The sequence below is a fragment of the Rhinocladiella mackenziei genome, assembly GCF_000835555.1.
Source record: "Rhinocladiella mackenziei CBS 650.93 unplaced genomic scaffold supercont1.4, whole genome shotgun sequence".
In the NCBI taxonomy this organism is placed as follows: Eukaryota; Fungi; Ascomycota; class Eurotiomycetes; order Chaetothyriales; family Herpotrichiellaceae; genus Rhinocladiella; species Rhinocladiella mackenziei.
In genome coordinates, this window is record NW_013550601.1 from 745747 (window position 1) to 772518 (window position 26772).

General features: G+C 50.5%; 8 protein-coding genes across 8 annotated transcripts; 3 read left to right on the forward strand and 5 right to left on the reverse strand.

Moving 5' to 3' along the window:
* Nucleotides 1-127: 127 nt before the first annotated feature.
* On the forward strand, nucleotides 128-2110 carry Z518_05394 (uncharacterized protein; the record flags this gene model as incomplete). The annotated part of the gene is made up of 1 exon (XM_013416206.1): nucleotides 128-2110. One exon carries the CDS (start codon nucleotides 128-130, stop codon nucleotides 2108-2110), a length of 1983 nt encoding a protein of 660 aa, XP_013271660.1.
* Nucleotides 2111-3010: 900 nt separating this feature from the next.
* Z518_05395 (uncharacterized protein) lies at nucleotides 3011-4685 on the forward strand (the record flags this gene model as incomplete). Its single annotated transcript, XM_013416207.1, has 2 exons — nucleotides 3011-3525; nucleotides 3656-4685. 2 exons carry the CDS (start codon nucleotides 3011-3013, stop codon nucleotides 4683-4685), a joined length of 1545 nt encoding a protein of 514 aa, XP_013271661.1.
* Nucleotides 4686-5445: 760 nt separating this feature from the next.
* Z518_05396 (uncharacterized protein) lies at nucleotides 5446-7120 on the reverse strand (the record flags this gene model as incomplete). Its single annotated transcript, XM_013416208.1, has 4 exons — nucleotides 5446-6160; nucleotides 6232-6344; nucleotides 6397-6662; nucleotides 6718-7120. 4 exons carry the CDS (start codon nucleotides 7118-7120, stop codon nucleotides 5446-5448), a joined length of 1497 nt encoding a protein of 498 aa, XP_013271662.1.
* A 489-nt stretch (nucleotides 7121-7609) lies between these two features.
* Z518_05397 (uncharacterized protein) lies at nucleotides 7610-8510 on the reverse strand (the record flags this gene model as incomplete). The annotated part of the gene is made up of 3 exons (XM_013416209.1): nucleotides 7610-7849; nucleotides 7907-8154; nucleotides 8216-8510. 3 exons carry the CDS (start codon nucleotides 8508-8510, stop codon nucleotides 7610-7612), a joined length of 783 nt encoding a protein of 260 aa, XP_013271663.1.
* Nucleotides 8511-12369: 3859 nt separating this feature from the next.
* Nucleotides 12370-13300, reverse strand: Z518_05398 (uncharacterized protein; the record flags this gene model as incomplete). The annotated part of the gene is made up of 2 exons (XM_013416210.1): nucleotides 12370-12599; nucleotides 12769-13300. 2 exons carry the CDS (start codon nucleotides 13298-13300, stop codon nucleotides 12370-12372), a joined length of 762 nt encoding a protein of 253 aa, XP_013271664.1.
* Nucleotides 13301-16368: 3068 nt separating this feature from the next.
* Z518_05399 (uncharacterized protein) lies at nucleotides 16369-18331 on the reverse strand (the record flags this gene model as incomplete). The annotated part of the gene is made up of 2 exons (XM_013416211.1): nucleotides 16369-18202; nucleotides 18261-18331. The coding sequence occupies 2 exons, from the start codon at nucleotides 18329-18331 to the stop codon at nucleotides 16369-16371; spliced, it is 1905 nt and encodes a 634-aa protein (XP_013271665.1).
* Nucleotides 18332-19246: 915 nt separating this feature from the next.
* On the forward strand, nucleotides 19247-20521 carry Z518_05400 (uncharacterized protein; the record flags this gene model as incomplete). Its single annotated transcript, XM_013416212.1, has 1 exon — nucleotides 19247-20521. One exon carries the CDS (start codon nucleotides 19247-19249, stop codon nucleotides 20519-20521), a length of 1275 nt encoding a protein of 424 aa, XP_013271666.1.
* A 4649-nt stretch (nucleotides 20522-25170) lies between these two features.
* Z518_05401 (uncharacterized protein) lies at nucleotides 25171-26691 on the reverse strand (the record flags this gene model as incomplete). The annotated part of the gene is made up of 1 exon (XM_013416213.1): nucleotides 25171-26691. The coding sequence occupies one exon, from the start codon at nucleotides 26689-26691 to the stop codon at nucleotides 25171-25173; it is 1521 nt and encodes a 506-aa protein (XP_013271667.1).
* Nucleotides 26692-26772: the final 81 nt, after the last annotated feature.

Sequence of the window (26772 nt, forward strand, 5' to 3'; positions counted from 1 at the left end):
GCTTGAAATGCCTTCTCGATCGTAGTCGCAAAGTGGGGCGTGTCAACACTCCGCGGGCGGTCCGGATCAAAGGTGAAGTCAGCTTCTGTCAGGGGTACCGCATTGAGACCGTCAAAAGGCCGGAAAAATGGACGACCGAGGATTCATTCTCGACGGCGATGCATGCGCTCAAGATGTCTATAGCAAACTCAATGTCGAAGAGGTACGCACCTTGCTCCTCGCCCCAGGAAAGAGAGGCACTCCCATTGTTTGTGAGATGCAGGTAATTGCCTCTCCGAAATGTACCCAATACGAGGCATTGTCTTATGTTTGGGGCGATACCACAAAGACCAAAACCATCTCATGTAACGGTTTCGACTTTCCAGTGACGGAATCTCTATATACCGCCTTGGTGCATTTGCGCTACACGAATTCGTGGAGATGCCTTTGGGTTGATCAACTTTGTATCAATCAAGTGGAGGACCACGAGCTGATGGCCCAGGTCGGTCTGATGGGCACCATATATTCCCATGCCTGCCGTGTCATTGTCTGGCTGGGGAAGTACGATCAGAAGATGGCCCTAGCATGGGAGTTACTTCAAGAGACCACGTTGAGCTCCAGTCTCGTTCGGTCTGATTTCTTGCAGACATCAACCGGCCCAGTCACGCCACAGAAGAGATCCTCCACCCCACGACGTGCGAGCAGGAGCTCGTCCATATCAAAGTACTCCCGTCGTGCTTCTAGCTCGAGGGAAAGTCTTTCTTCCTCTACATCCAGCCTCAAAAGCATCACTCCTACTCGGCCGAAGAACAAACGGCAAGACACTCCTCCTGCCTTGAAACACGCGCTGTCAATTTTCCAACACGCTTGGTTCAGTCGGAAATGGACCTTCCAAGAGATCATTCTTGCAAAGGCTGCCATCATTTGCTGTGGCAATCGTGAAATGGCCTGGAGTGATCTGACTCTGTGGTATTTCCACTATGCATCGAAACTGAGGAGTTCGAGTTTACTGTATGATTCACATGGTTCCTTCGAGAACATCATGAACGTGAGGAATGAGTTGGGGAAAGGCAGCTTAAAGTTGAGCAATTTGCTCATGCTGACAAGGCCAAGGATGAGCACGAAACCAGAAGATGCAGTCTATGCGTTATTAGGCCTATTGCCCGATCTGGCCGAGACTCTCAAGACGCTTTCCAATCCCGCTGGCGCCGCAAATGCCACAGCAGCGCAATGTGACGCCCTTTTCAATCTTTACTTGGCCGCTGTCAAGTATTGCCTCGAGAGGGAGAACGATCTCGCCATCCTGAGCGCTGCTGGGAAGTACAAAGGCAATCTCCAAGCAGCGGATTGGCCTAGCTGGCTGCCGGATTGGAGGCAGCAGCTTCCACTCCGGCCCATAGTACTGGTCAATCCAACAGATCTCGGTCCGGAACCAGCATTTGATGAAGAAATGTCGGAAAGTACGTCACCGGCGACCGAAGTGGTAGCAAAGGACCAGAATATCTACAAGCTGAACGTCTCACCGCTTCACGGGTTTCCGCGACCAACTGCATATTCGATGACTGTCTGGGGGGTCCGCCTCGGATGCATAGTCACGCGCCCACTGTCGTGGCCGAGCACCTTCTTCGTCGCGGACACCATTGCTCGGTCTTGCCTTGGAGGAAGAAACAGCAACGGCGACGCCTCCAGCAGCGATGGTAGTTTTTCTCAACCTCTTGCTTCGCTTGTTTCGTCACATCAGAGTTTATCGCCGCAAACGCAGAAAGCCACCCATTCAAAGATAAATCAGGGGTACGCAGCCAACTTGATTCAGAGGTCCCTCAAGAACAGTGCGCAATGCCCTTCCGTCCGTACCTCCGCCATGATCGAAACAGGGGACTGGCTTTGCGCTTTCCATGGTGGTAGAGTACTGTACGCTGTCCGACCGATTCAAGAATTGCCACGGCCGTATTCTGGCGCGGGAAGAAGAAGATTGCATGACTCCTCATCCCAGGCTCGGCCCATTTTTTCAAATGGCCAAGAAAGTGAGTCCATCAGGTGTGTCTTTCTCGGTGAATGTGCGGTATATGGTTTGAACCCTGCTCAGGCAACGGGAGGGCTCAATAAAATGGACGAATTCGAGTTGGTATGACCGGAGAAGCGATACATCACATCAACCACTCGTTATACTCTGACGGGGAATCTCCCTCCTCGGCCTCGCTTGTCTTATCCACTTAGCATCAGGCATCAAAGCATCTCCGTGCTCCACTTACCGCCTCCCAGGCTGGTCACGTGCGAGGCCGCAGCAATTCCGGCCAGACCAATTACGACAGCACAAGTTTCAAGTGCCTTGCGTATCCAATTCCGGCCTCGAGGCAACTCATTACTTAAGAGCAAGACATTCAAAGAGGGGCCCCTAGGTGGGCTTCTCCTTTCATTCCATCATATGGCCGCATGACTTTTTCCCACCATTGCGGATGCATCTGCTATACTCACGCAGTCGATCTTACAGCGGGGTTGAGATGGCCTTGACGGACCATATTTGCCTCATTCGAACAAGAGATACGGGTATAGCTGAAAGTCACAAGCTCTTCCAAGAAACTCGCCCTCACATCAGGCATATTCAGAGCTGGCAAATGACCGGCCCAGTTCCAGCAATACATTAGGGAATCTCAACAAGACGACACCAAGACAAGGCTGGACATCACCGCGACGACGATTCTCGCTGGGATGCGATGCAGGTGACCGGTATAATGGGATATTTTTACCCCTTTACGATATTGGCTCCGCTGGCGTCGGGATGGTGTTGATTTGGCTCACTCGAAAGGGTCGCGCTTCTCCTATCATGAGAGCGCAGGTAAGGAGGGTCGTTGGCCGGTTTTAATTCCGGCCACGTTGATATATACACCTGCTCCGCCCCGGTCTTGAAGAAGATGATACCGGAGGCGAAGCAGTCCATCCACGGGCATTCCGCCGAGAGGAATCTCTTCCTCCCCAATACTTAGTAGTCGTACTACTACTCCAACCTAAGTATCTTTATTGAACATCCGACATGACTTACCTGACCGACTCACCACCTCTCCCACCCCTTTCAGTCCTCTTTCCCCACTTACAATCCGATGCCACGACTCTTCCCGGGTCCACGGACCCATTCACCATTACCACCGCCACCGGCTTCCTCCCATGTCGCCCGCCGGTATTGCGCCTGCCCGCACAATTCGATGCCCTCTCTTCCATTCTCGATGACATGCCCATCGTCAAAGCTGATGGGTCGCCCGGCCTCCTGGCATCTTTCAAACTTGGGGCCCTGATCGACTCCGGTGCTCTGCCGGACCTGACCTCCCACATCGACGACTTACGGGTACAGCTTAACAAGATTGGTTCAGAGAAAGATTACGACCTCGAGGCCATCACGGCTCTATTCCGGGACTACAGTTTCCTCGCCAGTGCATATTTGCTGGAACCATGTTGGGCGACGTGGTCCAAGGACCATGATGCTGGTTATGGTCTGGGGAGAGCTGTGTTACCCCGGTGTATCGCCGCACCGTTGGTTAAGGCGGCCGATATGTAAGTATTACTGTCGCTCTTTCTAGATTTTGGTCCAGAAATAGCCTCACTACGAATGATCCCGTCCAGATTTCATACTCTATCCAACAAGCTTATGCACTGACTTGGCCCTCTTCTCCCCCCCTTCTAGCCTTGACATCCCCCCCTTTATGTCGTATGCCGCGTCATACGCACTGTACAACTACAGCCTTGCTCGTCCAAACCTCGGCGCGAGCGTGTATGACAACTTGCGACTCGTCCGCGCATTCGAACGAGGGCTTGACCCTACTAGTTCCGAGGCCGGCTTCATTCTCACTCATGTCCATATGGTACAAGAGTCCGGGCCATTGATCTCAGGGGCGGTGGATCTTTTGTCGACCATTGAAAACGTGCCTTCCGACACGGGTGCCGCGATATTGGCCTTCCAAACCATGCTCTCCGCCATGACTCGAATCGAGACACACATGGAGCAAATGTGGACGCACTCGCTACCTAAAGACTACCTGTCCTACCGCACCTTCATCTTTGGAATTACATCTCAGTCGATGTTTCCAGACGGGGTCATCTATCAGGGGACTCGATATGGCGACTCCAAGCATCTCTATTTCCGTGGCGAGTCGGGCGCGAATGACAGCATCATTCCCTTGCTAGATCATCTCCTAGAGATCCCCATGCCCAAGAATCCGCTCACTGAGATTCTAAAAGATTTCAGATCCTATCGACCTAAGCCACACAGAGACTTTCTGGGATGGGTCATGAGCAAGAGCGCCGAAGTTGGTGTAAGGGCGTACTGCTCTGCTAGCCGTGATAACGCGGAAAATGGTGCCAATGACGACAGCTTGCTTCTCCCGACCCATTACCTCAAACTTCTTGAACGTGTCCGCAGTTTCCGCTGGCGCCACTGGCTGTTTGCCAGAGAATACATTATCAAGCGCTCCCCACACCCCACAGCTACAGGCGGAAGTCCAATCGTGACATGGTTGCCCAATCAGCTTTTCGCCGTCATGGATGTTATGGAGGCCGTTTACGAAGAGAGTGGACTGAAAGCCGTCGTTGAGAGCGACCAGAGCGAAGTCTTAGCGGAAGCCAAAGTTGTCAAGGGGATGATGGAGAATGTAGCCACACAAAAGGACAAGTTGGATCGCGAAGTTAGAAGATATTGTGCCGAAAGAGATGCCTGAGCATGAGCGTGTTGGCATCATGGACTTGGTCAGGAGGAACTTGTTGGATAGAATGCGGACATAGTATTCGGTGAAAATGGAGGCCATCTGGTGCTCCATGGCACATCCTTCCCAAGCGGCCACTTCTATCGCGGCCATCCTTCCCAGGACCAACGCCTGTCATTCAAAGCAATTCCATCTCAAGCTCTTCGCAGCAACATTTGCTTCAAAGCACCCAACAATACGAGACGGAGATTTCAAAACAGGTGGGGGATCTCAATCTTGGGTCCCGCTGATGTCAGCTCGGCGGCCTTCCTTTACTGACGCGTTGTAGATTCTGTAGATTGTTGAATGATCTATGATGAGAGGCGGATGGTGTACAAGGCTGAAGGCTGTGGGCTATGGCAAGACGACGAGGCTGAGATTCTAAGGGGGCTCCTTTTCTGGCGAGCTTTGTATCGTAGACTAGATTCCTCGGTGTCGACCACAGATTCAGGATCCAGAACGAAGGTCTGGACTCGCTATCTGAACTGATCTGTCATTTGTGAGATGAGCAGTGTGTCCTCGCTTCAGCTTCTTGACGACTGGCCGGCGAATCTGCGACTGCAACCACAACTGAAGAGTGGGACTATTTTATTTTCGTCTTCTCTTTTCACTTCTGCTCGCCCATGTTCCTCTGATGCGACGACTCGGTCATCCCCAAGAACTCCCTGGCCCCACGAGACCGCCCAATCAAATGTCTGGTTATTGGTCCATTCAATGCTCTTTGACGCCGTCGTGACTATCGCTCGTTGAGTGAGACAGATTGCATTTGAGCCACTTCCGCTCCAATCCGATCCACCTCATTATTCCAAACACCTTCAATCAAAGCAATTCGTCTCAATACACCCAGCACTCCTGGCCAGTCGAGCCCTTTCATCCGCATAACCCCCTTGATCCTCCGGACCATCCACTTTCTATCCTCACCAACCTCAGCCCATGCCCCCACAACCAGCACCCATACTTCGAGCTCTTCTAGGTCCGACCAATCTGTGATGTCATGGTATGACCTGAGCAACTTCGGCAATCGACCTCTATGCTTGGCATGGAGATCTCTGTTCCCCGCAACACGGCCAACTGGTGCAGTGAGGAAAAGAAGGGACGCCAGCCGGATCGCTTCGCGCAGCACAAGGTGAGCTGTCGAGGGGTGGCCGGGGTCTGAGAGGATCAAGCGACGTGGCAGGCTGAGCAGGTTATGGGTGATGAGGCCGAGAGTTTGGGTCAGGGTTTTGTCAGTCTGTTGACGCGGCCCGTTTCCGGCGACCAGGTATTTCAGATAGGAAAGACGTACCAGCACCGAGCAGATGTCTGAAAGGATCGGAGTGCGATTTTCCAGGACCGAGATGGTTCGCGCGAGTACTGGAGAGGCCGGATAATCGTGCGCTTGTGGCATGAGCCGGTCACAGACTGGAAACTGAGGAGACAAGTCTAGTGCTAAGGACCCAACCAAGTCGGACCTGTGCAGAATTCAATATGGCGTAAATTGATCCGTGGGTGAGCGGCTCCTCATTGGTTGACATACCAGAACAGTATCTCTCGTGTATTGCCCCAATCAAGAGCCTCGACGCCGCCTCGGCTTTGGATCATTCCCTGTAGACCAGCCATATGAACCGCCCATCGCGAGAAGTGGTGGATGCGCAGCTAGGAAAGCATTAGCGGGCTCCGTCTCCAAACAGCTGAACAGGGCTCTGACATCGTACGCAGCCAGAGAGATCACCGTGCCAATGATCGCATTCCCGACAGCGCTCGTATTCCTCAGTCGCTTGTCCACGAGTCTGAGCGAGGCAGTGTAGTACTGCAATGCGTGCACGTTTTCTCGGCTATCGGGTTGGGAACTCTGCCACTCCGGATCCAGTGCCGACTCTGCGAGAGCCAGGTACATGGCACTTTCGTCGGCCAACGCTATTGTGAAACACAGGCTTCGGAACGTTTGGCATACCGGAGCGTCCTCCTTGTGCACTATGTGCGGTGAATACCAGTCATCTTAAGAAAGAGGAATGGGGGTTTCGCCTACGGAAGCTGAGAAGTCTCTGAGCCCGAGACGACGCAATACGAGAAAAGAGGTTGCGATTGGCGTATGGCGAGGGGAATCCACTCGACGATAGTTGAGAGAGCGCTAATTTTGAACTCTGGTGAGAATGCAGGTCCGTGATATGTCGAATAGGCTTTGGAGGCTGCTGAGAGACCACCGCCTTGCTGGATTCAGGCTTTGATGAATGTGGTTTCTCTGAAGTCAGGTTGAAAATGATTTGGTTGGTTCGGGATCTTCGCCTTCTGGCAAAGCCGATATCCTTCATAACATGGCGACGAATTTTCCTCTGCGTTTGTCGATCTCTGATATCTTGAGGATGTGTGATGTTCACGAATGCCAGATCTGGGTTTGTGGTTTGAGATGTCCGGGGAGGAGATGCCTGCATCTGGAGCGGGACTGATAGTGCCCGAATCTATTCCTGCGAGATTGTCGAACATGAAGGCGAGGCGTAATAGCATCAGGTTGTTCGAAAAATCTCAAAGCAGTGGAAAAGACAATGTTTTGATCGACAGTAAGTTCCACCGCAATTTGTAAGCAATTGTAGAAAGTGGGTTGTCGTCACCGCCGAGACGTTATGGACGATACACCTACATGACGCGAACTTCCTAGCGTTGCTAGGTAGTAGGTAAGGTAGATAGCTGGCCTAGACCATTCTATTGGTATTAGATGAATTCATCTTTTCGCGAATGTAGGCCGTGCCTTAGCACGGGATCTCAAAGCCCATGTTGTTGTAGCGGCGAGACGAGAACGTATAAGCTAACTAGAACTATCTGGCCGCTTAAGGTCCCGGGCAGAAATCCACAGCCCGTTGAAATCAAGGAAAATAATTGCGCTCACGTAAGCCGGGCCATAGTATCCCTCAACTGCTTCAATATCAGTTTCCGGTGATCCCTCCACTGACCGAAATATACTGCCCCGTAATCCATCGTGCCTTCTCAGACGCCAAAAGGAGCACTGCGTCAGCAATATCCTCGGCGGTACCAAATCTATCTGCAGCTCTGGTTATGTCTCTTTGAGGTTTCATAAGCTGGTCGGCCACATCTGGAGGAACGATATCTGTGACAACGGGACCCGGAGCGACAGCATTGACAGTGATACCTCTGCTTCGTCCCCACTGTAGCTCATCAGTTTTTCAGGGCAGGCGATTCAGCTGGGGTCAGGACTTTCTTACCTCCTTGGCCCACGACCAGGTCAGGCTGTCCAAGGCAGCTTTGGAAGCTCCATATACTGGTATATCGTGGAGCCCAAGCTTAGAAGCAGTCGACGAGACATTGATAACTCGACTCCCTGGCGGCATGTGAGGGACTGTGGCCTGTGCCATAAAGACGGGTGCCTTGACGTTGACATCGAATGTTTTGGTGATCTCTTCTGGCTTGACATGGAGGGTTTCGCCGGCAAACCCAGTCCCTGCATTGTTGACTAGCAAGGAAGTCAGAGACCAGTTATGTGGCAATAATCTGGACAAAGCATGGAAGCTTACCCAAAATGTCGATGCGGTCAGTTTCGAAAGCCTTCAAAGTCTCTTGTACGAGGAACAGGGCTCCCTCCGGCGTGTCGACAGTGGTCTGGACAACGGTTACCCGCCCACCGTCGGCCTTGATTTTATCGGCAACAGAATGGGCCCGTTTCGTTACGGAGTCGGAGACGTAGTTGATCGTGACCGCAGCTCCACTGCGAGCCAATGCCGCGACAATTCCAGCTCCAATTCCGTTCTCGCGGCCGGATCCAGTCACTATGGCGACTTTGCCAGCTAGAGATAAAGTATCAGCGGTCATATTGAAAGGGTTTGAGAGTCTCTTGCTGGATTCAATCTTTTGCTGGATCCAAAGTATCAAGACGGCGATGGACAGGTTGTAAATCGGAAAACATCAGAGATGATAGATCATGGCGAGTAACCCGGACACAGTTTATATCTGACTTGGAACCATTTTGTAGGACATATTGAACCATCTTCACCATGGAGACTTGCCATAGTGCTTGCTGGTTTGGGAAAATGGTGTTGCGTAATTGAATAGCGAATCCTCATCTCTGAACAGATCGGACCACACGGAGACTGGTCCTAAGTCCGATAATGTAGTGTATTCATTGCGCAAAGAGAGTGACCTTTACTAATAGCATCTACTATCTATGAAATATAGCGAAAAGTTGGTGTTGAACATTGGACATGGGATCCTGTGCAAGTGCTCGGCGAGGATGCATCGGGAGGGTCCGAGTGCCCCACATGTATGGTTGATTCCGTCCAAAAATGGAAAAAGGTGTCCCTGGTTATGCAGATCTCACCTTCATCTTGCACTTTGTAGCGTATTCTCTTGCATGGCATCGTCGACGGAGAGTGTTCAGATCGATCTTGTTGACTTCAGTTGCGCATTCACTCACAGGGCTAACCACCGCAATCATCCACCAGATTGGTCCAAAGATCCGAGACATGACTTCCTCCTATCCTCGACGTTGTCTCAACCATTGACGGTCAAGACGGCACATAGTCAGACTGCTTGCTCTCCTCTTGAAACGGCCACATTTCCACTTCCACAATCATGTCGATCCAGTGTCGATCTGACAACACTCAATGTCTTTGTCGGCACCGCGACCTAGTTCACATCGTTGTCAACCCCTGGTCCAGCCAGCATAGCTGCAGGATGCCTTAGAAGAGCCACACAACCCCAAGCAGACCATCACGCTCCCGCCGCTGGATCTCATACCTCTCCACACTTGAGCTTGGTACAACGGCACTCGATATGTGACTGAGTCACACATATCAGAATGATACATATTGCGGACGGACTGTGGAGGTGTCGAACAAGAGAGCCATTATACATTGGCTCCACCGCTGAAACACTGGTGAGAGGTTTCCATAGACGACGGCGTTACTGATGGTTGCTCTGCGTAACGACGTAGTATTCGCATGTCTATAAAAGAAGCCTCAGTCCCTCGACAAGTGGATAGAGAACAGAGCATTCAATACATCTCAGTTGCACCCAGTTTGACAGGAGGTCAGTTAACTCGCACCTTCAACCAACTTAATGCTCACTCCTCATCTCCGAAAATGGCGCACTAGAAGGGCGCTCCTTTCATTAAACATAACGGCCACCATTCACCAGATCTCAACCACTACGGCCAGGGCTTGTATTTGCACAGACGATAGGAATGTCCTGGGGATTCCTTCAATCCTAGCCCGTGCAAAGCGCCATCGGAGGTCGAATGGAAGACGTTTTCCATTTTCAGTCCGCTCGCAGGGCATATACCGCAACTCGTTCGTCATGCATGCGTGACGGTACATAGTTATGGCAACCCTGTTTGGTGCAATTATGGAGTTAGTCACACCTTTATTCCCACAGTGGCTGCCTACGGTTAGTTGCGTCTTAACACCATACAACGGTGTCTTGGTAGAGCACAGCAGCAACGAGCCGTACCAGTTTTGCCAAAGTCACGTCCTGTCGTAGGGTCCGATCTGCAACTCGTACCGAAACCGCTTCGCTAACCTGGCCGTCGTGAACCTCTCATCAAGGTCAACAACGGCTGGGTCCTGATGGGCAGCTGGCTTGCATGCCAATCGCACGGGCAGAAGAGGGTCAAGGTGGAGCATGGGAACCGAAAGCGGTGACGAAGAAGATGATGTCGTCCGGGTGTCACAAAATTCGAAGATCCCGACAAGACGAAAATGTCGATCCCTTCGGCTTTGTCGCATTCGTCTTACTGGGAGCAGATCAAGAAGCTAATCTGGCAGCCGGGTTACCTTAGAACCTCTTCAAATGTGAAGCAAAAAGACTCCACAGAGGGATTTGGCAGAAAACGTTGGACCTGCAACGTGTAAGCAAGCCTTTAGTGAGAGCTTGTTCCGTTTGCCAGTAGTATGGAGGATGTCAAAGTTCCCTCCCACACACAAGAGAAATCCAAAGATAAAAATCCCAATTTTTTTTTTTTTTTTTTTTTATAATAGTATTTCACCACTGGTGAGAGCTCTCATTCGGATCGTCGCTCTTATTGTACCGGAATCAGTTTTGCAGTATGACAACTGGTTGCCAAAGTCTGATCGGAGTAGTCATTTTGACTCCATCGCGACACTGTTCAACCCAATTCAGGTTGTCGAGGCTAGCCACGCCGCCTTTTAAGGATGCTACTGATGTTTTCTTGAGCGTATCCTGGAGAGTTGAAGAGGCCGAGTGAAGCGAAATGTCGAAGCGATGGTTTGAAGAAGCCCACCAGGGGATGTTTGATTGACACGACAATTTGACAATTTGACGAATCAGTACTTATCGTAAAAAGTCTTCTAGGTCGGCAGCTATCATACCCTCATGGCCGTAGCCAGCAATTTTGACTGGGTTTTGTGTTGAAGATTACGTCGAAAGGGGCTGACCTGCGAGTGTTTGCTTCAAACGGGCTTCGAATAGAAGTACCGATCCGATATCAGATAACGACGATTTTTGGATCGGTATATACAAAAAGAAAATCGTGGTGACAAGAGGAAGACTTGGGCTTGGTAAATTCCTCTGCGTATGTGTGAATCAAAGAGATCTGCTAAGGAGCTTGCGGAGTCCCTTGCTGGGTGTGAGTGTTATTCTTTTGCATTCAAAAATTGTGGATTGAAAAAGCGTTGGCAGAAAGGAAAGACAAGAACTGCGATGCTCGAGGCGCTGGCAGAATTATTCTGCCAATCAGCAATCAAAAACTCCTGTATCTTTGTTAGACTTATCTTTCATGGGAATCAAAACCAGGGCCACATCGACAAAGCGTCTGTCATTGAGGTACCGGACATGGACAGAGATCCAACACAGTCACAAGAGTGAGTCGGTCTCTTTCCCTCGTCGCAGATTTCTGGAGACATCCTGTTTGCTCAACAGGGGCAGATTTGGCTGACAAGGGGGAAGCAACAGTGACAAGAGGACACACCTTGTCGACAGACCCCTAGACAAGACGGCCCCTGGCGTCCATGGCTTGTTCAACTTCGGCCTAGGAATCGAACTGGCTAGAGTAATTCTGCACAAGGGAAGTAGATGAGGCCTTCATCTTTCTACACAGGGGATGGTGACTTACTAGTCTGCTCCCTGCTGCTCTGACGCTAGGACCGACTCACCCAGCGGCAACAACTCTCCCTACCCAGGATGCCAACATTCCAGTGCCTGCTTCGGGACCAGTCAGCGACAACCGCTCGTTGGGGCTGGGACTTCCTGACTCCAAAAATACTTTCACCAAAGCACCAAATCCCGCCCCCAACATAGAGCCACTATAAGCCGTGGAACTCGAACTCGACCCTAACCCTATCGGCGCCAGTAGCGGGTGGACAAGTACAATAGGGGATAAGAGAAAGAGGACAACAAAAAGAACCGGCAAAGAGATATACCTGCTACGTGTGTGGATACAATCTGCTGCGGGTGAGTCGTGTTCTCAATCATATGATCAACAAGGGTGAGATGAGGGAGGAAAACACTGATATCGAGCGAATGAAGGCTCCGGAGGTAAACTCCTTTTGGTGAAAGAGGAAGACAAGGACACAAGAAATAGGATGAGCGTTTCGGCTTGGGTCGTACCTGAAAGACATTGATCGGGGGGGAGGGTGTCAAGCAGATCAACGGGAAAACAACGCTTTACCAAAGGAAACCTCTCAACACCAAACTGATCCCAAGCTTCCAGTGCTCTCTATTGCTGTTTCTTCTCCTTGGCCGCTTTATCCTTGGTGCCCATCTTACCTTTAATCGCTGACCTGATAATCAACCAAATCCACCAGAGCATATTGCTTGCTTTCCCACCGTCGTAGTCCTGTGATCGATCGCCGATTTCTGCCATCGCACAGACTAGGTCTGCTAGCTCCTTTTGCACCTTGTAATGTAGGTATGCAGCGGTCAGGTCGAGACCGTTGGTGATTCCGCCTACAAATTGGTTAGAGAGAGTTGGGTCTAAGGCTGACGGCATCGGCGAAGGTCGGGAGTGAATCGAGCAAAAGAGAGAGAAAAAGGGCATACAAGAAATAAGATGGAAGTCATGGCCACGTTTTGATCATGCAAAATCAGACAGTAAAGGGACAACGGGAATACCCACCGGAAGTCCATAGCCGACCATCCCTCTCCCACCTCCGGTCCACGAATTTAGCGGTCGGAAATTTCTCCTTCAACTTGGTCACTAGAGCTCTCGGACCTGTGACGCGCTTCCCGTCCAATAGTCCAGCGTAGCCGGCAGGGAAACTACCCGTGCAAATGACGAGGATATCCGTCTTGTCGGCTTTCTGGTGCGCGCGGATAAAGGATGAAACGGCCTCATCGGGGACGAGGTTCGGGTCCGGGCCGGGAATGAGCAACGTGTCGAGTTGTCCTGGTTGTACGGCGGGAGAGTCTAGGGAGTCTGTCACTGGGAGGGTTGCGGAAGAGGTCATGGAGACATGCGTATCGGGGCCGGAAGTGCTGATGTAGTGGATTGAGACGGGGATTGCGAGGTCGACAAGTGGTTGGGGCAGACCGCATGCTGAAAGGTATGAGGGAGTCAACATGCCGAAGGCATCGATGGCGGAGGCGTCGAGGAGTTGCACCGGTGGGATCAGGAGGATTCCGACGCGGAGGGAGGTTGATTGTGACATGCTGAAAGAGCCAAGGCGTGGTTAGAGCAGACAGATGATCGAGCTGTTCGCGGACGGGGAAGGATAGATAGATCGTATGAGGTATTTGAAGAAAATCTTTTGGAATGAATGGTCATCTTGTATTCCTCGAGTTCTATTCAAGGATTTGTATCTCCCAAGCTCAATCAAATGTTTGTCAGTTTCAGAGAAATATTGCTGCCTCGCGGCCCGGCATGACGTTGGCTCAATCGCCAATGGCAGCTCGCTCTTACCATTCCTCATCGCAATTACAACGGAGTCAGCGAAGGCGAAAGATTGGTATTATTTGAGAACTTCGACATGGCTGACCTCGTAAAGGGATCATGGATCTGGGCACGTCTCAGGCTCCAGCATTTTCAGGAATAAGCTCGGGTGCACTAGGAAGGTTCTCAGAGCCCTTTGGCAGATTTTGATTGGGTGTAGGTCGATGGATGGAGAAGAGCAGTCGGGCCATAGTGAGTCCGAAAGGTGATTGCTCGAGGCCTGAAGAGGAAAATTGTCTGAATGAGGGAAGGACGAAAGATGAGGTTGGAAAACGGGAGCAGGGTACATTTCGGGACTGGCGGTCGCGAGCATTCCGGCGACGCGTTGCCAAAAAGGGGTGTCCAGTAATTCTTTGTCGACGGCCCCTTTTTTCCGGCGGGCGTCTGAAAGGGTATAATGCACGTCTCTGGCTTCATTCTGCGGTCTCGAATGCTATTGCTTTAGAGGCATCCGAAGATGGTGTCCTGCCAAAAGGGCCACCGATGGCCTCCGCCAGCATGAATAAAAGTCGAATGCTGTACACAGCGGCACGTACTCGATCCCAGCCACGGTCCTTCTCCTTCTCTTACCATCCCCTGAGGTATGAGAGCACCCTTCGGTCCGATGCCCCACGCCTATGCAGAGCCTCAACTGCGGGGTCTACATTCTGAGTTGTCGTTGCAGAAGCTATCCGTTGTCTTCACACGCCTTCTGGGTCCCGTTACCGAACTTTCTCAAACCCACCTGCTGGGAAAGACCGATGCAAATAGAAGATAGGTCGAACGAATCAATCTTCACAACCAGGAAGGGAAAATAACCAAAAAAAGGGTACAGAGAATATACGCAGACTGCGCATGTGCTCGTTTGATTCTGATAACTGGTCCGTGGGTGGCAATGATAAGGTTTTCCAGGAGCAGACTGACATCCATGGATACGGTTTCAGCTGGCGAGGGGGGGACTGGGAGTCCTGAAGACGTTTTGCATTGTGATCACCAATGACCATCTACAGGCGCAAGGATGGACCACTAGGCTAACGCTCCCATACTCTCGATCATGGTGTACTTGGACCGGAAAAACAGTAGTCACCCCCATCTGAGCGCTGGGCTGTTCTTGTGCAATCACTTCAGGCATCACAATGCCTGTCAACATATCAACGAGCCATGTTGGGGCCCTTGCGACACCATGAACGGCTATAATCAATCATCAGCGGCATTTCTGACCCTTACACTTCATGCAACTAGGCTTCCTAGACCAACGAGTAAGCAGGAATGTCTCGTGTGTGCGTGACCCGGTCCATTGTGCACGCCAGTCAAGGACCTAAAAGTCTAGTACTTAGTATTGTACACGGGGTTTACTTCATGTCCTATCTCATAATTGGTGGTTGCTCTCACGATGCCCGGTCGTGTTACCCCAACTTCCAGGAAAGAAAGCTCAGACAGCGGAAATGGAGGTACAGATATCGGTTCGTCATTTTGGTTTCCAGTCCTCTACCGCACGAGAATATCTGAATGCTGGTTCCAGCCCTTCGATTCTTTTAGGCTGGAGGATGTGGCCAGTCACAATCCGTCCGAGAAATCCCAATCGTTAACTCTTCACTCCAAGATGGCGTTTTGGGCGGTTAGCCTCCGGGCTGCACCATTTTACCGCTGGTCGATTGCACGGTTCGGAGAGTGAACGCTGAGGCTTGCCTTGCAAGGAAAGCCTATGTTGACACTGGAATGAGAAAATTGATTGTCCCTAAGTGAAGGTTGTCGAGGATTGTAAGCTTCTACTAGGGCTCTCCGGCTGGGTCAAGGATAGATTCTTGATGCCAGATGGTCCCGACTTCCGGGGTTTAGTGGTGTTTTGAATTCAGGGATGTGAATTCATTGGTATGACAACGTGAATTACACATCGCCCTTCATGCCTCGATGCCAGTGGCTTTTCAAGCGTGGGGTGTGATTACAGTTGATACGACCGTGCCCCTGTTCCATGCGAGCACCAGGACTGCCGCCCAGTAAACTATTAACACTATTGATTGGCCAGGGATTAATGGTAGAAGAGCCATTTTCGGCGTGGCTGTGCTTTCGCAACGCCCCGACTGCTCCAAAGCAAACCCATCACGAATGAGCTTGAGAAAACGGGCGTCATCATATGATCGTCTTTTCGGGCAAACCCATTGCGGATACGTGTAACACGGGTGGCAAAGAGGCGAGAGGTCTCCAAGGCCCGGACCGTGGACGGGGTCGTGGATTCTCGTTTCTGGTTTTGCAGACGTCCATATTGCAAAGGTTGAAGACCGGAGAGCCATCAAAGTGGTCTGACCAGGCCACGGTCTCGAGATAGAGATATCTGCAGCATGATTGGTTGTGTGATGCCGAACTCGATAATGGATCTAGAGGGATATGCTATTGATGTCGAGACAAAAAGTGCTCCAGGCATTGCCAAAACGTGCAGCCTTACAGGCGCGTCCTAGTAAATAGCCAGCTTGCCAGGATTTCTGACAATAAAAGGGACAGCGATATAGCTCCTTGCCACCACAACGCTTGCGAGTGACTTTGGGTTCAATTTTTCCTCTGGAAGACAAGATCAAATGAATAAGGATCAGTGTCTTGTTTCAATTCCCACTCACAAGCGAAATGATCGTGTAGTTGTAAATTTGGTCCTCGTCCCAAGCAAGGTCCAATGCATACGAAGAGAAGAAGCAAGCCCGAAAAAATCTAAGGCTTCCTTTTTTTTTTCCCCTAAGAAAATCCCAGAACAAAAGGGGGTATCATTGCCAAGTTGCAAAGCATCAAAGACGCAAACTTCCAAAGCCATGGTCCATTTCAACGGAGAGACATTGCACCACCTTTCTGATTTCGGGAATACAAATTGAGTCGCTGCATATTGTCGCCAGTGTGAAAACGATGGGGCTTTCGTGGTTCATTAGGCTCGCTGATTCCATGAGTCAATTGGGATGGCTCCGCGTGTGTTGCGATAGACATATCGTCACTGAAAAAGGCTCGGGTCAGAAGTTTACTCGATTTGGACTTCCGCTCTTCTTCAAACCAATGATCCAATTTCAAGAGCTTAGGGTCTGTTTCCACTGGTTGATTTGTATCTTGTGCAACTTCTCGTAATGTCTTAGCAAGTTCCTCTTGCTCCTTGAATGATACCCTGAGCTGATGCAAGAGATAGGCGTTGACCAGAGTGTCGTATTTAATATGATCGTCATCCGTCACTTTTTCCAAGATGGACAGCAGACCACCCTTCTGAGGACCTAGCAGAAACTGAGAGTCTGCTTCAGGATCTTGGTTGTGGTCTTGCGCCGGTCGTTCGCTGACGTCACTTGCCCCAAGAACCGCTTCCTCTTCTTCCCCAGGAGGACGCAGTTGCTCTTCCGGTATGTCCACTTTTCTCTCAGGGAGATTGTCTCGTAGGACAGTGAGATCATTTTCAGCTTTATCGAGCTGTTCTAAGAGCTCTTGTTGTCGGGACCGGAGCTCTGGTTCATGGTCATCAAGGATGTCACTCTTCTCAACCAGGTGTAGCTCCGCGTCCACTTCCATTAGGCTCTCTTTGAGGAGATCCACATCGCCCATCTTGGAGAGATAGAGTTGAGCCTCGTAAGTCTGATCGCATCGAATATCATCTGCCAGAAGAGCCGAGTCGTCGTCTTCACTATCTTGGGATTGGACAATAATGCCTTGCTGGTCCAGAATTTGGAACGACTCAGGTGCGGACTGGCCGAAAATCTTGGAGCCTTGGGCTCGTGCTTCATAGCCTTGATGGATCAGTTCCTCATCCGCTACCTTGAGTTTTTGTTCAGAAGCTTGCAGCGCTGACAAAGAGTTCCAAAGATCCTGCAAAATCGGATCCTTGCTGGAAGCCATGAATGCGTCAATACTTTGCAAAGCTCGTTCCCTCGTCTCTGTAATATCTCTTCGCAGATCGCCGGCGAAAATTAAATTTGTCGAGAAGGAATCCATCAAGCTGTTGAGCTGATACCATTTTCTCCGTAATGATACAGAGCGATCGTCAGAATCAGGGACACCACCATGACTTTCCTTGTCATTCAATTCCAATGCTAGGCCGGATGAGGTCTTTTGGTCTTCATTGCTCGGCTGTGGGGGTTCAGATAATTGGTTTTGATCATGCAGGGGGTTGGACAGTTGTTCCATGGGATCCAAAGATTTCGCTAGCTCAGGTTGTCCAAAGTTTGTTGATGGGTTTACCGCGATGTATTGTTGTGCAAGCAAGATCTGCTCTTTGGAAGACTGGCCGAGGCTACTTTCCGAGGAATGTAAAGTTTCTACCAGGTTTGACACTACCATTTCCTCAGAAGGGTTTACCGACGACGTTCCAGGTTCTTTACCAGATACCTCGTCTTTTGGGAGTGGTGGTGCGGGTGGCACTTGAGTTAAAGGAGGACTTGAAGTTTGATTTGCTCCATCCCCTTGTGAGGGACTTTCCACCTCTTCTACCCCGTGCGCGACTGAAGCCTGTACCATCTCGCCGTGCGTGTCACTCGAAGACTCGGACTGGGATAAGACGAGATTGCCTTCCGAAGGCGACACCGGTATGGGGCCTGTAGAAGATTGGATTTCGGCGTTCGACGCATCTTGTTCATTATCCGAAGGCAAGACTAGGTCTGCTGGTGGCAATGGTAACCGTTCTGAGCTGGATTGTTGTTAGTGTTTTTGATCGCACAAACCACAGCGCAAAGGACCACGTTTACCTTTCCTCGGGTTTCGGCGAATTGTCACTTTCCAAGTGACGGTTGACTAACCTCAAGGGCCAAAAACTCATTCCGAGAATTTCAACGCTCCAACAATAAATTCATAACCAGCTGGAGCTGACTCCAGAGGTGTCTTGGGTATCGTAAATGACAGCAAATCCATCGCGCATTGGGATGCTGCGTGAATATTAGGAAATTGTCCTCGGCAAGCAAAATGAGCCGGAGCCCCCCCTGACCAGGTGTGAGACACACCCTCCAGAGGCTAGTGCTGCCTGTAATTTTAGGCGCCGTACCGGTATTGACGATTTTATTACGCTACCCCCCATACCGATTACAATGCCCTAACCACTCCCGTCATTCTATGCCTGTTGAGGTATGCCTGCTGTTATCTCATTATCTCATTTGACCTCGAGATGCTCTCCAAACGCGGCGCCTATCGCATCGAGCAAAGTGAGCATGCAACGTGTTCTTGCTTGATTCCAGTTGTTGGCATGGCTCGATGTAGCACTACGAGCAATCAGCGCTCCCATGGTCCTCACCGGGTTTCTCTGTATCCTCCAATGCCAGCCAGAGACCCTTCCCGGTTCACGAGAGCTAGTCACAGAATCCCTCCAAACACCAACAGGGGCCGGCGGCGCACTTCAGCAGGAGCAAGTCCTTCTTTAGTCGTTGGGCTTTGAAAAAGTATATACGTGCGATCCTTCGGTAGGTCAATCTGCGACTACGCTCATTCCGCTGCATGAAGCTCCCTCAGTTTCTGTGGCTTCTGTCGTCCTGTATATCTCATAATTGGTGGCCCTCCCCAGGAGACATTGCACTTGGATGGTTCGGTCGCTACACCGCCTCCATCAAACAGTGTACACGACCTTCGCGACACCGACGGTACCACCAATCGCCTATTTTTCTTGATTGACCCTTTGGCGAGATAGCTTTGCGTGCGCTCCCGTTGGAAGACTTCTGGTTTTTCGGTTGGAATTCCCCGCAAAATGCCCTCTGGACGTAGGACTCGACCACCGGCACCGAGCCTCCCTACTCGGACTCGGCCTGAGACATACGACGATGATATTCCTGAGAGCGAACCTCACCAGGGCGCTGGAGCTGGATCTGAAGATCAGACCGTGTCTGAAGCCAGGACAGATCATATTACCGAGCTACCTATTGATGATGGTTCGTTCGTCTCTTCAGACGCCAATCCACTAATTGATGACAATACGGATATATTGGACTTTGCCTTTCTCTGGCTGAGAGATCCGGAAAGCGCTGCAAAGCATCTGAGCGAAAATCTGTGCATTTTCCAAATCCCCGACTTCCAATTTCTTCTAGAAGCGATGAGGTGCGAATCGGATGGAAAGCCTCGGCTTTGTCTCGTCTTGAGCCAGCTATATCTCCTAGTTAGACGATTCCAAAGCCTCCCAGAGGAAGAAAAGGAAGGCTTCCTCGATAATATGGTGAATGTGGACCTTCAGAATAAGGACAGCCCTATGTTCAGACAGCTGGTCAGCACCGTCCAACTTTTTGTTACGCGGAAAACGGCTCACGATATTTCACCTTCTGTCGAACGGCTGAACGTGTCCATGGATGCGGTACAGCTCCATCGTCGTCGATCAAGTCACCATACATCGTCTCTTCCCAATGTTGAGGAGGAAGAAAGCCCGGGAATGGGCATACGTCGTGGCTCCAGATCGGATATTACGACGCCATTGGCCGCGGGTTACTACGTACGATCGAGCAAGTTCTTCAGTCTTGGTCGTGTATTTATTATGCTCTGGCATGAAAATGCAACGGCCGCCAATAGATATCTTAGGGATTCGGGCACGACCGTTCCCGGACTACACGGAGAAAAGGTATTTTCACATATAAGGCGGTTCGTGGTTGTTCATAAAGGTCATGGATTCTCATGGGCGATTCCCATCAACACTTACCAGGGAAAGGGCCTACTTCGCGGTGGGTTCGATCAGGACGAAATCGACGCACATGCCATCATTCACATGGAAGGCACCAACCCCCAACCCATCGCCGGAGAACCCAGGATGACCAAAACACCAATCATTGTTGACAATACTACCAAAGACAAGAAGCTGGAGCCGTCTAGTCGAATTCGATTTGACAAGGTGTTCACGATTGAGCATAATGTCAAAACAAGAAATGTGGGCAAGATATCGAGAAAATCTTTGCCCTACTTTTGGACATATTGGCGGGCTGAAGCCCAAAAAGCCATACCGATCGCTGGCCCAGCTGGCCCAGCTAGCCCAGTGACATGAAGCATAATCTTGTTATCTACCGGGACACAACATACTCGCGCAACTGAAAATACGTTCTTGTCTCCGACGCCAGCTTTTGTGTCGGCGGCTATATTCGCTGCCTTTGCGCAGTAAACTTCCTTTTCAAGGAAAAACTAAAATGGAGGAGGAGTCTATGCTTCTTCTCCTCTCGGGGCAAGTCCCCGAAAACATACGAAAGTTTGGTACGTTGGTTGTGTTGCCCATTGAAATGGATGAAGATGCACTCTGCCCGTCCTTTGGTTAGGGAATATTTTTGAATTTGGTATATGTTCAGTCTCGACAGTGGACTTCATTGTGGACACCGGCCCGCCCTCCCTCCCCCTTTTGGTGACCCAGCCTTGTGTATTTGAGACATTTAATTGGCCATTTGGGATCTGAGAGAGGAGATGTTGAATTTAGGTTGTAATGATTCTTATTGAGGCATGGTGGTTGCCTTCTCGCTTTTTAGTTCTTGTCGGAAAGCGGAGAACCCGTAATGTTTTCATATTACTCCATACTTACATTAAGGTAACAATTCTCGAAAGGCAAAAACAAAGCAGATCGGGCCCGTAACAAGTCTCCACCCTCCCATTCCCCCGTCGGATACAATTTTCAGCCTTGTCTTGGCGGGTTACTCCACTAGGTCTTTCCAATAAGTATTTTTACGGCCGCCTCATCTCAGCCATTCTAATCTCTCGTAAATTTCACATCCTAGCCACATCGTTAATCCGACACCAGACCTGTCAATACAGCTGTCAATCACTTTGTTTTGAAGTATGTTGAAGAAGCAAATACAATGGTTAGTGGGGAAAAAAAAAAAAAAAAAAAAAAAGGCAAATTGCCTGATGCCACCCACGTCCACGCACAGCAAGGCCCGAACGCCTTCGGAAGAAAGAAGTTGCGCCTGAATTTTGTCGCTGTTTGCCTGCTAAATAAGGTTAATGGTAAATCAATGCGCAGTACTTTATGTCTGCTCCTATTGAGATACGGAAGAAGAGGCCATGTCTCAGACAGTCCAGCCGAGATTAGCATTTGTGGCAGTATTTTTACCCTCAATCTGCAGAAGCTTTCACCTCTACTACGGCCCACGTGCTCCATGGGACCTTCGGAGGCTCAGGAAGATTGATAGAGTACGTTGAGGACCTATGAAGAACATCAAGCAGAGTACCGATCAAAACTAATGGGAATACGAAGCGGTTTTCAAGGGGCACAGGGATGTGTGGTAGATTGCTGGGTCGTGATTCGCCATGAAAATGTGTTGGAGCGTGTGAGCTTGGGCCTGATGCCGGCTTTGGCGCGCGGCCTTTAGGGGGTCCATGGGCTTCTGGTTTGGAGCCACTAACGGGGTGGTGCTTTGAGAGCCGCTAATCGGACTGGGGGACTCACCATCTCCAAACGTATTTTGAGACAAAAGAAATTCACCGTATAGCCATTGGGTCATTCCAATGATACCAAACGTCAGATACATCGGTGAGACCGAAATGCGTGGCAAGCGACTGTGATCGGGTGACCCAGAAAAGACTTCCAAAGCTGCAAAGACCCCTGAATGCCTGTGGGAGGCGACGAACCAACGAAAAGATTCCTGGTATGAATGGCCTCTGGAAATAGGTATTACCAATTCCCGTAGTTTGTGCTTGTGCCTTCGGCGAAGGCGACAATTTTTGTGAACAAGCATCTGTAAGAACAGCCGACGAGTCGAAAAGGTCACCAAAAATCCTCAAAAGGGCCGAAAGTCAGCGCCCCTTGGGCAGGGCACCGAATTAAATCAGTCGTGTACTCCTTGCTTCGTCCGGGTCAGCATTCCGTTCGCAACCATTAGCAGCATCAGAAAATAAATTTTCCGATGATCGTTTGGTGACTCGCTGGCTGAAATTGTCGTTGAAATTAGTTCTGGGATATCAGTCCAATGGCCTCGAAACCTCACATCTCAAGTCGGCGGACCCTTCATGAAAATGTCAATTTCCGGGGCGGTGGTTGGTTCTAGGCAAGGCAGCCCGAATTGTATATCCCGTGCGCGTGCATTCCGCTTGGTTCAATTTTGCGGTGATGCCCAATGTGAAGCGACAACCCGGTCGATGGATTCATATGAGCTTCTGAGTCTGAGATATCCAGGTACGGGAGCGTGTCGATTAACCTCTGGATACGACCGGGAACTGCTCTGGAAATTTCAGACTTTGGAAAGGCCATGCTGCAGGTCAGGAATGATGTCGTTTGATGCGTTGTTCATCGATTGCCCGAATACATTGTTCAAAAAGTTTTGCCAGTAATCCATAACCCTTGAAAGAGACGTAACTTACACTGCAGTCCATGAAGACAATATTATGCTATTAATGGCTGAGACGAAAGGAGCCATGATGCCGGCTCGATAGGCTGTCTCTCGTCTCCTTCAGAGTGATCATGCGACGGAAGTATCGACTCACCGTCCTGCTGGTGAATCGGTCCCAGTCTATTTTCCGAGAAAGGACAATACATGAGATCATCAGAACCAGCAAGCTGAGAGTGCATTCGCCTCCGCCCATAATGTAGGGCTCGATTTTCGTCGGCTAATGCCTCATACGCTCCATGCTGTGAACAATGGAGAAAAAAAGGACTTTTGAACGTTTCACTGCTTGAGAGGGCCAAAGTGGGCGAAATTTTCCTTCAACTCGGTCAGCCAAGGTTTTCTATAGACGGTGACTGTTTTTCAGCGACGTCCTCAAACATTCTTCAGCCGTGGTTGTGTTTTGCTAGTCGTATTGACGAGAGGTATTCAACTGGACTGAGTCAGGTGAATTCGTCGACACTTCTTTCGTGTCAATGGGTATGGCATCTTGAAAAGACTTCGAAGCCTTGGTTGTCCAATTGATGGAGGAAGGCGTCATCCTGCATCGACAATGGGGGCTCATATCACTTCTTGATATCCCACTGGATATGTTGACTTTGATCCCCGATGTGTTGTTCTTACCAGGTGCCATTCGAGACAATCAAAACACGACTTCTCTATGCGTCAAGCAACGGCCTCGTTCAGCAGATTCAATCAACGTCGGTGGTATCAGAAGAATGTTCGCAAAGCCCTTACCCGTTCAATAAACGGCCAACTGATCTCTACCTCATTCATCTGTCCTGATCTGCGGCATGGCTGCCATGTTGGTCTTCTTGTTACGGTTCGACTGTCCAAAACATCCTTGAAAAGCTATCCTTGGAAACGCGGCTCAAGATCCGCTGTGCCGCAACGGCGAGGAGGAGCTGAAATTCTGAACCTCTTCTGTGAAAGCATTCCCTCCCCAATTGATCTCGGTAGACCTTGCCCTGTTGGATGAGATGTGCAAAATGCTGCAGGTGGCTGAGACGCCAAATGTATCTGAAATCTGCGTAAAGAATAGGAGATTGGCAGATTGGCTAGAAAGAGGCAAGCAGTTGAAAAGTTTGAGCTGAAATATTGTTCTCATACATGGCGGCAAGAATGAGACAATCTTGCAACATCGGTTCAGAACAATATGAAGAAATAGGGCTCATGTTCTCTCTTGACACTGTCCTCCCATTCCTTGCCTCGAGCCGGGTAAACAAGGACTACAGCCCGATCATGGAGTTACATTGCTACAGAAGTATCAAGACTTGTCCACATAAGGCTGAAGCCCTGTTTCAGCCTACCGCAACTCACGTCGACAAGATGCAGAACTACATGCATCCAGTGACAGGAATACGAGCCTCGTATGCGCGATGTGAAGTCTGTTCAATTCAAGACTTTCTCCGATGTCTCCCAGTCAGATGCGATAACAGCTGCAAGTTGCATGCAGGATTTAACAGTGCACAGCCCCGATTGAAAGTCACAGGACACAGTGCATTGCTGCATGGTTCTAACTGGTTAGTTTGATGTCTGACCACAATTCGGCACGTTTGCGGCTCTGCTTTCAGAATTCAATCCAGAAGGTCACCGTCGGAGCCACTCGGAAGGTTTGACAATCTGCAGCTCCTCGGCTTCTAAAATGCGGTGATCCCGGCGATAGACCTTTTGAAACCTGGTGAGAGAAAGCATTTCCGTCCGACATGGTTTCTCAGCTGTTGCCCCGACATCTTTCTCGCGGATCAGAGCATTGGTCAGCCATTCCAGAGGGGGCAGGTTGATCAAGCGGTAGATGCCAGTAATTCCCCATTCCAATAGTGATAATCTTACAAATTTGCATGCAGTATAGGTAAAGCCCCCGAGACTTCTGACTTGTGTCGCTTAAGGAAAACTCCAGTCTATGATGCCATGACCTGTGCACTCTGGCCGGCTGCGGTGTTTCAATATACCGGGGGGATACTTTAGGTAGCCAGGTAGCTAAAAGCACCTATGTACTCCGTCATATGGTACAGAATGCTCCCAGTCCAAACTTCCAGCCTGATGTATCTGAATCCATCCAAGATTATAGACTCCGAAATGCAAAAGTACGGGCCCCCCGGAGTCCGTGACATCAAAGGGGGACCGTCGAAGTTAACGGACTTGAGAAAAACTCGTCTTTCTCGCTGGAAACAGGATGCACACGAGTAAGGGCGAAAGTGTCATCGGAAAAAAAGGGCCCGAGATGAGATTCGAAATAGATAACAGGCGCCCGACCTTGGACGAGCCTAGACAAGAAAATTTCCAGAGAGAGGTTTCCACAGGGGAAGAAGGAAATACCACGGGGTAGTCATTGTGTCTTTGCTCGGCCGTGAACGCCGGTCCCTCGCCGAGGCCTGGAAGCTGCCGAGTCGACAGACCGATGGCGTCTCTTCGGGTAGTGGCTTTCCCACCCTTGCTCCTGCGTGAGATTTGAGTCCGGGGAACGAGTGAAGCTGTCGTGATAGGGCAGCTGAGAGGTATTCACACTCTCAGGTTTCTCACTGAGCGCAAGCGGACGCGGAGGAACCACCCCTGGGCCAAACCACGTTTTCTTCATATAGCTTGCAATTGTCTTGTACGAGAACTTGTCATCAAGACCACTTTCGAAGGCGAACCGGACGAAAGACCACCATGACGACTGAAGACACCTGAGAATCCACATGGAAATGAAATTCGAAAAGTTGTCCGTAACGGGGTCGCGCACGTCCCAGAAGAAAGTGGGGATGAGTACATGGGAAACGGAATCGAGTTGCATTGAATCCGGGGAATGTGATAACCCGTCCCAAACAGGCTGTGATAGGAAAGGCGCGATGTCGTCGGCGCGCGTTTCGTCGTCTTCGGACTGCAAAGATAGAGACATGGCCTCATCGCCGTCCGGCCTCGAATCCTGTGTGCTAACATTAGTGTCGACACCAAAAAATTGATCCAGTCCAAAGAAAATATCAGATGCCTTGAAAGGTGGGGGGGAATTGGTTGGGAAAGCCTCTTCAAGAGCACTGCGTTGCTCTGCAATGTGGGCTAACTCTTTCCACAGTTGGCCGCGCCGTTGCGGAAAAGTGTCCAGTAGTTGCTGCGAATAGTCGTCTGGGGGCATTCCCGCCTCTGCTCGCATGGCCACATGCTGCAAAAGCGCCGCATGGTCTTTTTCCAAGATTGCCAGACGATCCCTCACTTCTTGATCGCTCGATGTCAGCGCCGAGATGCGGTCTTTCGCCGTTGCTCCACGAGGCTGCGCCATCACCAGACCTGCTGGATGGGAAGGTGGGCTATGATGCGGAGTCCTGGGTGTCAACAAGCTCTCCCGATCAGACCCATTCATGTCAGAAGCTGGTGTCCCGAGAATCTGGTCGTACAACGCCGTTTCCGCCTCCTTGAGCTTCCACTCCGCGGGGATAAGATCGCTTTCCAGTGCATCATTGTCAATCTCCTGCGAATCCATCTCTTTTATAACCAGCTCCAGATCTTGGAATTGTTTGGCGATATCGTGGCTGACCTGTCCTGTAGATGAGAAGTCTTGGGTCGCTTTCAGGAGCTCCGACGTGATGTGGTGCAGTCGTCGCCTCGTCGACCTCATCTCATCTCGTTGATCTCTTGCGCGTACCCTTAGTCTCTGCAGATGCTGTCGTTGACGTTTGATGTATGGCAGGTGATGAAGAAAGCGAACTGGATTGTCCGCCTGTTCGAGCATAGTCCATCTTCTTTCGTCATGGTTAGGAGAACCCTGTCGCAAGATTCCAGATGGGAGATTGAGACTGTCGCGCGCTTCTGCGCTAGAGGAGTGCCGACGCGCGGGAGACATAGGTGTGAAATATCGAGGATCGTCGTCCATGGCTTGACTTCCTCGTCTCCTTCTAGTTCTACCCTCCTGACTTTTGGTGTTGTTTGACAGATCTGTTGAAAGGACCTGCCC